At 39.5% G+C, this 12309-nt stretch overlaps 1 protein-coding gene across 3 annotated transcripts; it reads left to right on the top strand.

Moving 5' to 3' along the window:
* Positions 1-297: 297 nt before the first annotated feature.
* Positions 298-10475, top strand: LOC116325614. Of its 3 annotated transcripts, XM_039619277.1 has the most exons (6): positions 3784-3818; positions 4231-4347; positions 4879-5238; positions 6346-6615; positions 9325-9378; positions 9517-10475. In XM_039619277.1, the coding sequence occupies exons 3-6, from the start codon at positions 4947-4949 to the stop codon at positions 9612-9614; spliced, it is 714 nt and encodes a 237-aa protein (XP_039475211.1). In that variant the 5' UTR covers positions 3784-3818; positions 4231-4347; positions 4879-4946; the 3' UTR covers positions 9615-10475. The 3 variants fall into 3 exon arrangements, with proteins under 3 accessions (XP_039475210.1, XP_031602427.1, XP_039475211.1); XM_039619276.1 differs by lacking the exons at positions 3784-3818; positions 4231-4347 and adding an exon at positions 298-393 and having other exon boundaries at positions 9328-9378; XM_031746567.2 differs by lacking the exons at positions 3784-3818; positions 4231-4347 and adding an exon at positions 298-393.
* The last annotated feature ends 1834 nt before the right edge of the window (positions 10476-12309 follow it).

The following is a 12309-nucleotide window of genomic DNA, read 5'->3' as shown; positions in this document are numbered from 1 at the left end:
ATTTTCATGACAACCAAATAAATGTGTAAAAGGCTGAAAAAGGCTGAGTGTGAAACTCACTGGACCCTGATGAGAGATGATTTCACCAACATGTTGGGGAGCAATCTCCTGCTACTAAACTCGTTTTGCTTTCTTTTATAGCCCACACAGATACACTCGTGTCCCTGTTCTTTTATGTGTAAACGTTTCGTTATGCTGGGAGGAAGTGACCCCCCCCCCACACACCCCCGACCCTGGAGTATTTAATCTGCACACTCTCGCAGCAGGAAATCTTTATCCTGTGGTTTGGTTCAGGAAACATGTCAAGCGCTGTTTCGTGTGAGCGCCATCGTTGCTTGAATTTGTCAAATTGGGGGTGGACACCATGGATGCTTCTCTGCTTTGTGGTCTCAGGTACATGTTTGTTTTATTTTGTTGAATTTTGTGTTATTTTTGTGATGAGGATCCTGAACCGTCTCTTGAAATATTCATAAACGTATTTCTGATTTGGTTTCTGGCAATCTGATATTTCAGTTGCTTCTGTGTCGTCATACATTTAAGAAGCTGCGCGAGCATTTCAGCGGTAAACCTCACTGATGGTGGCAGAAATGTGACCCTTCACAATAAAAGTCTGTCCTGAATGGAGACAGCTCATTATGAATAAAGAGAATAATTTGGACTTATCATGGACTCTAATATTTAGAGTCTGGCGTATGTTTTTTATTATCTTTCCCTCTGCAGTGAGGGCCAGAGCTAATTTTCAGCCAAACTGAAAGTTAACCCATTTTTTTCTAACTTTATTTATTATTCATATAAAAAGCTTGTAGTGAATGAATCTATGTGACTTCTTAGCTTGTTCTTTTTTGAATCTAGAGCTCATTCTCTGTATCTTTCTCTGCATTTGTTTCAGAAGTGAACTCTTTTTAAAAATATATTTTTAAGGAGCTGCAAAGATTTTACCTTAGTTGACCCATTTCCTCTCTGAAGAAGGTAACACAAAGTACTGAGGTTGCCTCTTCCTGTGGTTTAAACAGACAGATGTCAAATCTCTGCAGGTGCCAACCAGCTGAAACATGTAATAGTTTCTCGGGAACTGACAAAGTAAACCTACAAAACAACTTTTGTTAAACAAATTAAAATGCAAACATGCTGGAATCGTTTAGTTTTGTTGGTACAGACATGGTGCTTATCATCAATGAGTGGCTATTTAATGGGATGAGAAGATCTGAAGCCTGTATGACCACAGTCTCAAGAGACAGTCTCACAGTCTCTTAATAAATATATACACAGTTCTATCATCAATCAACTACCAAAGCTAACTGTAACATAAATGCTGGCTCAGATAGCTGAGGTGTATTTTTCTCCTTCTGTGTGAGGAATGCATTATTACACAATGAAAGAGGTGAACATAGGGGAGGTTACTCATGAAATTATTTTAATGGATGAACTGAAATGCCTCCTAAATCAATCAGAATCTCAGAGTCAGCTGTTAGCAAACATGCAGGGATACACTCATTCATTCTGTCTGAGCTAACAGCTAATGTTAAAAGACAAACTAAAAATTTGTCATTTTAAGCCACATAAACACACCAGCTTTTATTTATTAATTTATACTTACCTGTATGTAAAAAGGAAGTGCCCCTGGGATCAAATCTCCTTGACCAGCAAAGGTAGCAGCAAGCTTAAAGACAAAACACTAGAGACTTTTAAATTCAACAATAGATATAAGCTCCAGATCAGATCCTTCTGCAAAGTACATTACAATAAAAAATATGAAATTCAATTCAATTCAATTCAATTTTATTTATACAGCACCAAATCACAACCACAGTCACCTCAAGGTGCTTTATATTGTAAGGTAGACCCTACAATAATACATACAGAGAAACACCCAACAATCATATGACCCCCTATGAGCAAGCACTTTGGCGACAGTGGGAAGGAAAAACTCCCTTTTAACAGGAAGAAACCTCTGACAGAACCAGGCTCAGGGAGGGGCGGGGCCATCTGCTGCCAGTGTGCTGACTTAGCAGCAGTCCCGAACATAACGATTTCCAAACAGCCAGAAATGTTAAAAAGCATCTGATTGGGAGAGTGTAGCCGAGACACTGTTTCACAGGTACAAATATACCATACTGTTTCTTGTGAGCAGTCTGTGATGATAATCCAGCCAATCATAAAAAATGAAGAGACTTTTTAATTAAAGACAGAAAGACATGAACTCTGAATGAAGAGATAAACCACCGTAACATATCACAGGGTTCAAAGTAGCAAGTTTTTCTTACAGTAAAAAGTAAAAACATTTATTTGTAAAGTGAAAGAAAAACAGTCTTCACTTTAATGTTAATGTGTATATTAAAGAAAAGCTTGTCATCTATCCATATTCTCAAATACTTGTATGTGTACACCCTTTGGTATCAGATGTAAAAGTGCTAAGTCAGCACACTCCTGTAGATGAGCTTTCGAGTACACCATAAATGTTTTCTTTTTGTGAGCGTTTGTGAACCCAGCAGTCATATTCAGTCTGAAGTTAGGCCTGCAGCACAGAGGCGGCGTGTGCATAAATAACAGTATCATCAGCATAGAGGTGTGTTTCTTCTTCGGTGTGTTTTTCGGAAAAACACAACTTGCTCAGATCAGATGAGATTAGAAAGTTTCACTTGTGCAGCTGTGATGGGAATTACACACATTCAGCAATACAGTGAACTTCCAGACTGACTGTCAGCAGTTTAAATTCTAATAATTCAGAGCTAGAAATCTGTGAAAAAGACCAAGCACTGGTCTCTCATAGAGAGCAAAGTAACAAATGCAATACTAAGAAATAAAAATGGAGCTTGGTGTTTTTATCAAAGCACAACCAGTAGGAAGCTGAGAACCACGAGAAATATGCACCATTAGCTTTGTTTAGATTGTTAGGCAAATGCAACCCAGCCCTAACACAAAAGTGTTGGTGCATATTAAGAGGTTAACCACTCCTATAACTGTAACAGGATGAAAGCTAATGTTTCTAACTGGAACATTTGGCAGCTACTTTTGATGCAGGTCCCAAACTTAAACTTCATTTATGCGCAAACACATAAAGGAGAATGCTTTACCGGTATCACGGCCTCTTCCGTTAGAATATGAAAATTAACACATTGTTTATGTTGATGCAACTGATGGGTTGTTTTTGTCCCTTTCAACAGTTTTTGCACTGGAGTTTGGAATGTTGAAAATACAGGCTGTTGGGAAATGTTGGTGTATACTGTACATATTTTGGGGGGAAGTGAAAATAGAAGCCAGCATACAAGTAACGATGCAGATCCACCAAAAGTAATGTGTTCCCAAAGTTCTTCTTTCAGGGATTTTTAAAGAAAATTCCTCTGTGTCACTTCTTGTTTAAGTTCTTGAAGCGTCACCAGCAGGCGACCCTCACGACAATGTCACCTCTTCTTCTCACCATCATCACAGACGAAATGTTTATGTCAGTAAAGAATTTTGGCGCTATAACAAGATAAAACAGCCTCCTCTGTCCTCATTACATACATGATGTAATTTGGCACATGTGCTTTGGGTTTTGGAATGAGTCTGCCTGTCGTGTGTTTGTACTACTGAATTTAATAATTAGCAGGTATCAGCTTTGTCTTTTGTCCTGTATCTCTACTCTCACTCAGCCAGTTGCAGCCTTCCACCGGAGGTTAAAAGGGAGTTTTTCCTTCCTGCTGTCACTAAGTGCTTGTTCATAGGGGGTTGCTGCTGATAATTTGTTCTAATTACATACAATATAAAACACCTTGAGGCAACGGTTGTTGTGATTTGGAGCCATGTAAAAGAAACTGGATGAAAATGAAAGTTCCACTGTGAGAGTTGCTGTTGTTAAAGGATGTAATGTTTCCTGCTACCTGGATTTGATTCTAGGATTTTCCGTGTTTCTGTTTTGGATTCCTGTTTTTTATTTCGCTATTTTTCTGGTATCTTTCATGTCTTGCTTCAGCCATCTCGTCTTGTCTTTGACGCATTAGTATTCCTGTCGATCTAACTTCTCTTTATTTTCTGTTTTACCGGTACTTTGAAATTTGTTCATGTTTTCATGCCTTGCATTAGTTTTCCTTCTTGTGTATCTGATTTTCTTGATTAGTTTCACCTGCCTCTCTCTCCTGTGTCTAGCGCCTCCTCCAATCTTCCCTGCAAGGTCAACACGTCTTCTATGCTCCTCAGTTGTTCTCCTCATGCCTGCTTGGATTTGATCTTTTGTTTTGTCTTCTGCATCAGCCTCAATAAAAGGGCAGCTGCTTCTCCTTGTGCATTTGGGTCCCTGGATCAACAGTCGCCCTGGAGTGGCTCACAAAACAGAAACTTAGTCATTAACATGTGGAAAAACCCAGTACTGTAAGTTTTGCCCCTGACTCCATTTAAAGCTGACCCTTCCTTATTATAACTTAATTTTGCATCCAGTAACTGCAGAGAAAGAGTTTTAAAACATTCCCTCATGAGTCACAAACTTACTGTAAAGCCTGTGAATTTCAGCCGCACTTCTTTATCAGACATGGAGGTATTTTTCTGGCGGTCTGAAACTTGAGTAGAAGGCTGTACTCCAGCTTTCCCATGACCACAAAACAGAAGTGGTTCTTCCTATGGAGCTACACATTGGTTGGTAAAATAGCCCAGTGACAACCACAGCCCTAAATAATAAAACAGTGTGGTCTTTGGTTTGTGTGTCCGTGCTGCTGTCAGTGCATTCACAACCAATCACAAGTCTTAAGAGGAAGAGGGCATTTCTGTGTCACACTGGCTTTGGACATGACATCACAACTTCCTGTTTTTAAAGCATGCTGTAAACTCTGTTTTTAACAGTGCTATATCAATAAAGTCTTTTATTAAATTGTTTTTGACATTTCATGTTTACTGGCTGTCTTTCAGGTGCTTTCTCATTGGTCACTGTTCACCAGCCTGCTGTGCTCTCTGCAGCTCTGGGTCAGGATATCATCATGCCCTGTGAGCTCCGGCTGCAAGATGAGAAGCTCCTGTCCCAGCCCATCCTCTACTGGTGGAAATTAAATGAGATGGGTGGTGATTTCATACGGTTGATCCCCTCACAGACCCCGAACAATAGCCGTGCAAACCTTCTGGACAATAACGGGACATCAACAAACAAGTCGATGATTCTGAAAAGTGTGCAGTGGGCTGACAGCGGGAAGTACCGCTGCAAGCTCTCGCTTCACACAGAGAGGAATGGAAATTTTAGGCAGAAGGGGGACACAACTTCCCTTGTGGTTTACGGTAAATACAAGGCAGAAGATTTGTTGTTTTTTCATTTATTGCTTCACAGGGGCGACCAAAAGTAGTCACACTTCACAGTATTCACATCTACTGACTCTTGTTCTGCAGAGTTTGGCTGACAGAGAGGAGGTTTAAGGGTAAAGGTCAGGGGTTAGATTAGATTGGACTGTGTCAGGACAGAACAGCCCTCTGTGGCACGTGCACATGAACCGTTGTGGCACGTGCACGTGAACAGTTTCCTCTGCAGACCTACAGAGCGTCTGCAGAAAAGCTGTGAAATATTTACTTTGATTTCCTGCCACCAAACAGAAATCCCCTCACAAATGAGGCTGAGTTAAAAAAAATCACTATGCAAGATAGAAATACAATTTATTAATTACAGAGACTGACGAAGAGACGGCTACGCTGTAAAATGGTTGCTGTGACTTCCTGGGTGTTTGATGCCAGTAGTCAGAAGTGTTTACAGTATTATTATTATTATATATTAATGTACTTCATTACCACATCATTTCCTCATTCACAGTATTATTACTGTATTTTTGGCTAAATGTTTCAACTGATCCTGGAGACTACATCCAGCAGACAAATAGTCCTGTACCTGAACCATAAGATGCCAAAATCTCCCAGGGTTTCCTAATTAAAACAGGGGTGTCAAACATAAGGCCCGTGGGCTCTGTTAAAGCTGAGTCTAAGATCTTTGAAACACGGTTACCCGTCTAATGACAGAAGCGGCTGCACCTGGATGATAAGAAAATGTGGGCAAAATTAGTGATGAGTGATGATCAATTATTCCATTTAGATTTGTAACATTACAATAGGTGCCTGAGTTCTTTAGAGTATGGAGGTAAATTTCTAAAAAAAGAAGAAGAAAAACAGCGAGGGAAAGGCGACGTGCGTAAAAAGATTCACATGAAAGAGGAATTAAGCTAGAGCTGACATCCTGAGCTGAAATATTCTGTTTGAAAGTGAAAAAAACTTTAAATTAGTGAATGAATATATTATTTATGTTAATTAATTGTTCCAGTGATTAAACCCTGAAGTTCTTAAAGAATTTTATAAAAAAATGTGCGTCTGTGTCTGTGCTGTACATGTGTGCTCTTATTTCAGGCACCGTGGTCTTTAATGTCACCAAACGCGCTCCCTGCATGCTGGGCTGTGAGGTCAGCGTGACGCGGGATGCTGGATTTTCTTTGCACATTTTTCACAACGGCCGTCGACTCCAAAATGTTACCGCAGCTCCAGGAGACGCCGACGGCGCTCTGCCGTACGTCACTCTCTCTGAGACCGTACCTCTGTGGTCACGTGGGAAATACGAGTGCCAGCTGCACCTGAAGGATGACGTGATTAGAAAGAGCATCTTTCACAGCAACCTGCCTGGTAATCAATTCAATTCAATTCAATGTTATTTATACAGCACCAAATCACAACACTGCTGGTAACGGATGGGGAGAGAGAAGGAAGACAGGACAAAAGACAAGCTGTGGAAGAGAGACAGAGATTAATAACAAGTGTGATTGAATGCAGAGAGGTCTATTAACACATAGTGAGTGAGAAACCTGACTGAAACTCTTCAATAAGCCATTCCTCTGCAGATGATCTGTTAGCTGTTTGACAACTACTCTTTCAAGGATGTTTGATATGAAAGGAAGGTTGGAGATTGGCCTATAATTAGCTAAGACAGCTGGGTCTAGAGATGCTTTTTAAGTAAAGGTTTAACTACAGCCAAAGACACATTGATGGTTTGGAGGAAGTAATTATTGAAGTTAACTCAGAAAGATCAATTGGAGAAAAAGACTCTAAGGGCATTGAAGATGATAACAGTGGGTGGATTATATTCTTAAACTTAGTTACAGCACTTTCAGAAAGACATCTACTTTGATAAAGTCTACTCTCCACTGCTGTGTAATCAATTATTGTAAATGTAAATGTTATCAGGAAATGATCAAACAGCAGAGGGTTTTCAGGAAACACTGTTAAATATTCAGTTTCTATGCCATATGTTAAAACAAGATCTAGAGTGTGATTAAAGTGGTGGGTGGGTTCTTTTACATTCTGAGAGAAGCCAATTGAGTCTAATAACAGATTAAATGCCATGTTGAGGCTGTCATTTTAGCATCTACATGGATGTTAAAATCACCCACAATAATTATTTTATCTGAGCTGAGCACTAAATCAGATAAAAAGTCTGAGAAATCAGAGAGAAACTCTGTGTAAGGCCCAGGTGGACGATAGATGATAACAAGTAAGACTGGTTTCTGAGTTTTACAGCTGGGGTGGACGAGGCTAAGCATCAGGCTTTCAAATGAATTAAAAGTCTGTCTTGGTCTTTCGTTAATTAATAGGCTGGTGTGAAAAATTGCTGCCACACCGCCCCTCGGCCTGTGCTTGAGGTTTCTGGTAGTTAGAATGACTCGGGGTGTTGATTCATTTAAACTAACATACTCATCCTGCTGCAACCAGGTTTCTGTAAGGCAGAGTAAATCGATTTTTGATCAATTATTAAGTCATGTACTAACAGAGACTTGGAGGAGAGAGACCTAATATTTAATAATCCACATTTCATTGTTTTACTCTTTGGTTCAGATGTGGATACTGTATTGTTCTTTCTTTGTGATTTTTATGTTTAAGTTGTTTGTTGCTGGTTTTGGTTTGTTTTTTGTCTTTTGGGAGCTGACACAGTCTCAATGGAGATGGGTTTTGGGGGTAGCAGGAGGAGAAGCTGCAGAGAGGCGTGTAAGACTGCAACTCTGCTTCCTGGTCCCAACTCTGGATAGTCATATTTTGGGGAGTTTAATAAATTGGTCCATATTTCTAGAAATGAGAGCTGCTCCATCCAAAGTGGGATGGATGCCGTCTCTCCTAACAAGACCAGGTTTCCTCCAGAAGGTTTGCCAATTATCTATGAAGCCCACATCGTTTCTGGGACACCACTCAGACAGCCAGCAATTTAAGGAGAACATGCGGCTAAACATGTCACTCCTGGTCTGATTGGGGAGGGGACCAGAGAAAACTACAGAGTCCCACATTGTTTTGGCAAAGTTACACACCCCATTCAATATTGATTTTAGTGACTCGATCATCAGATTAATCTTCCTCCTGATAGGAATCAGTGACACTGCAGAATCTGAACAGTACAAATTAATCTTTAAAGAATTTGTTTTAACAGGAAACAGGAAATAAGAAAAATCCTGAATTTCTGTGTGAGATTTTCTTTGCACAGGCACGACTCTGTTCTCTTCCACTTCTCTAAAAGATGAGCTAAAATGGTTTGTGTTTTTTTGTGTTATTGTGTTATTTTATTTTGAGGGGCACGGCAGCTGTGTGTCTAAATTTTGGACTTTATACTTTCTACATTTTATTAAAGTTTTCTGTATTTCTTATTTTAATTTAAATTGTGAATTTATTGATATATGATGTTATATTGTTGTAGTTAAGATGACTTAATTGAATGAACATGCGTTAATAATTCCTTAATGATGTGATTGAAGAGACGTGCTTTTTCAGACAGTACAGCAGGTCATCTGCTTTTATTTTATTTTGGTGTAGCTTTTTTTTTTTTTTTTTTTTTAAATTTGACATTTTTTTCTCATATAGTCACAAGTTTTCTTTTCATAAACTGGCCATTAAATTTTTGTAGATTGACCTTTTTTTCAGAAATGATTACTTTTTCTTTATGGCAAATTTCGCAACTTTAATCTCAGAACTTCTGACTTAATTTTTTTTTTACCCCTTTGCTCAGCCTCTTCAGTGGTTACTTAAGTAAAGTGTCTAAATACTAGGAAGGAAGTAACTACAGGTATGTCTTAGCATGCTAACCTTAACGACTAGCCTGATTGACTCACTTCGCCATCTTGTGGTAAAACGTTGATATTACACAAAAGTACAGCCTGGCTCTCTGACAACTTCAGGCGCTGTCTCTTCAACACAGTACAGATGTTTTTGACATAAAGTCCACAAAAGGTCTTTCTTTCTTTCTCCCTATGTTGACGTTCATTCTGTGGGGTTTAAACCAATTTAATGTGTAATATGTATCTTTAAAGAGGAAACTTGTTTAATCGTGAAGGGGTTTTTTCTCATTGGTTTCAGAAGTTGGAGAAGGTGATAAAAATGTGTCCACTACATGTTCATCAGCGCTTCATGGTGAGTTTGTCATTTAAGTTTCTTTTTGTTGGAATTTGAAATTTGCTGTTACAGGAAAAAGGACTCCAACACTGCACTTGTGTGTTATTGGTACGGGATTAAACTTCACACCAGGGGTTTTGTGCGTTTTGATTTCAGGGGTGTACCCAGAGCCGTGGTTCTTGTACGTGGCCCTCCTCCTGGTACCTGTCACCGTCCTCATAGGTCTGTTGAGTGTCATGCTGATATGCAGATGACTTTATCAGCGTCTGGCTGAAATGGAGAGGTGGAGATGCAGCTGTAGAGATCCAGTCTGTCCGGAAATAATCAACCACATTTAGTTTATCAGTGAAAAACTGCTGCAAATATTTATCAGTTTCCTCATCACTCTACTTTAGAAGCACATCATGGTAACAAATGACATCAAAGTGGTAACTGTGGAGGGAATGAACTACAAAAACAAACAAAAAACGCTGCAAAATTGAACTGAAACGTTCACCAACATGGGGCTCCACCCTCTCCCTCAAGTGTTTCCCTTTGCCATGCCGCCATTGTAAATGACGGTTTACTGTTAAAGAGCTGCCTTTAAATAAAGGTTCAACAGACTCACCACACTATTCTTTCACACAAACTGATATTACAGTACATCAGCAAGTAAAACTGATTCATGTCAAACGTTTCACAGACAAAAATCACAAAGTGCTTCACAATAAAACACCAGAAATAAAAGTATAAGATGTCAAAGTCAGCCAGGACAGCCCAGCCATGTTTTTACCTCGAGATAATATCTGTTTGAGACACTATGCTGACATAAAGACACAGCAGTTACTTCATTAAATTCTGCTAACAGCTTCAGTTCATTTTGGAAAGTTTCCAATCATTTTTAAACACAGAGTTTTTACAATAAGCACCTTAAAGCGCACGTTTCTGTTTCTTAGACGCTCCTGGTTTGTATTAGCGTGTTGTACCTTAAAAGCTTAACCAGGGACAACATCTACCTATCAGCTATGGCTCTAACTCCTACATACATTGGATCTTTATTAATGTAACAATGTTTACATGCATTACTAATGGAATGAATTATTAATCTAACTATAATATGTGAATAAACCATGATTTTTACAGGTCTTTGTTCGTCTTTCATGCATTTTATTTTGAAAGGTTTTGCTGTAAACCTCTGCTCTGGTTCCTCTTTCATCAGAATTGTGTTTTGTTTTATTAGCTGTCACTTCCTCCACAGGTGCCACTTTTCCTGGTTCCTCAGACGTATAAAATCATCGTTACGATTATACTCAGAGTTTTTTCTTCATTTCTTTTAACATTTCTTGTAATTTTAATGTTTGTGATGAAGTTAGTCATTCATACGTTGCAGCATCTCGAGTTTCATCTCCACTGAAATCTCAGCTGCCCCAACAGGGATTTATTGCTGAAGCATGAAAAGAATATAACACAGTGTTGATAAAGATACATAGAGAGGTAAAATGACGGCTGAATAGTATTTTGGGAAAAAGAAGAGAAACCCTGCAGCATGTTGAAAAGACTCAAGAAAGGATGCTTCAGCCCAGAAACATTCGTTATAAATACGTTTCATTGCAACTGAATCTCTGACATTAATATTAAACCACGTCTGAGCTGTTAAACACCTCACTGAAGCTGTGACAGCCGGCTTAAAGGTCCCACCAACGTTCGTTTCAACAACGCGCAGCTTGGATTGATTTTTCTCAGAGGGTGTTATTGTGTGTGTGTGTGTGTGCGCATGTTTTTATGCACCGTTAAAGGCTAAAATGGGGAATTGTGGTTAAAAAAGCAGCTGTGAAACCTCACTGCTACCACCTAAAATGACAGATTGAGAAGTTAGCCGTAAAAATGTGAGTGAGCTGGAAACTTTCCGTGTGGTTGTCACTTCTGAGTTATGAATGACAAATAAGGACCTCGCCTGCTGTTCGCTTCAGCATTTGGAGACTTATGATGACTAAATATTTCCTTTCTGTGCCCATTCAGTCACATGAGTCAGCCTCTTTCTGTTTGATTTGATGTTTTTCTTTAAATTTATGAATCTTACAGTCTTGAGTTTCCCTGCAGGCATGAATCCACCAACCATTCACCAAATGTCAGAGGTGAACTTGAACACAGCGTAGATATATACTGTATCTGAGCACGATAAAGACTTCATTAATTAAGCATCGTTCCAAAACTGTTGCACTCACTGACCACTTTATTAGGCACACTTTAACTGTAGCAGCTTGGACCCCTTCAGAGCTGCTTTAATTCTTCATGATACAGACTCAACAAGGTGCTGGAAACTTTCCTCAGAGGTTTTGATCTATGTTAACATGATAGCATCACACAGCAGCTGCTGACTTATATGATAAGAATCTCCCGCTCCATCACATCCCAAAGCTGCTCTATTGACTGTGGAGGCTGTTTGAGGACATCAAACTCAAGTCATGTTGAAGAAACCAGTTTAAGATGATCTGAGCTTTGTGACATGGAGCCTTATACTGCTGGAAGCAGGATACCACACACTCAGTACCAACGATGCTGAGTTGGTAGTGAGGGGCCCAAAGTGTGCCAAGGACATATCCCAAAGCCACCACACCACCAGCAGCTTAATATGTTCATACCAAGCAGGATGGAGCCATGATTTATCTGAGCAGGCAACATTTGTCTGGTTTTCTGTTGTCCAGGTTTGCTGACCCTGTGAGTTGTAGCTGCAGTTTCCTGTTCTTAGCTGACACCCTGCCTGGTCTTCTGCTGCTGTGGCCCTTTTATGTTCCCCTGAAAGGTCAAGGGGATGTGGGGAAAGTAACAAATAGTGTCCGGGTTGAAAAAGGGAGACATGAAGGCAAAATTGTTAAATTAAAGGTTTTTATGAAGATTTCTATTACTAATAAACTGAAAGAGATGGACAAACTGCTATCGCCTATAAAAGAGAGGAAAAATAAGAAAATC

The sequence above is a fragment of the Oreochromis aureus genome, linkage group 11, assembly GCF_013358895.1.
Source record: "Oreochromis aureus strain Israel breed Guangdong linkage group 11, ZZ_aureus, whole genome shotgun sequence".
In the NCBI taxonomy this organism is placed as follows: Eukaryota; Metazoa; Chordata; class Actinopteri; order Cichliformes; family Cichlidae; genus Oreochromis; species Oreochromis aureus.
Note: the sequence above shows the minus strand (reverse complement) of the source record. Positions and strands in the feature narration are given on the sequence as shown.

Excerpts from the sequence above, each read along its gene's own strand:
- LOC116325614 (XM_031746567.2), top strand. The coding sequence starts at position 300 with ATGTCAAGCGCTGTTTCGTGTGAGCGCCATCGTTGCTTGAATTTGTCA. Across the intron at positions 5,239-6,345 it reads AACTTCCCTTGTGGTTTACG|GCACCGTGGTCTTTAATGTC; the intron begins GTAAATACAAGG and ends CTCTTATTTCAG. Across the intron at positions 6,616-9,324 it reads CTTTCACAGCAACCTGCCTG|AAGTTGGAGAAGGTGATAAA; the intron begins GTAATCAATTCA and ends CATTGGTTTCAG.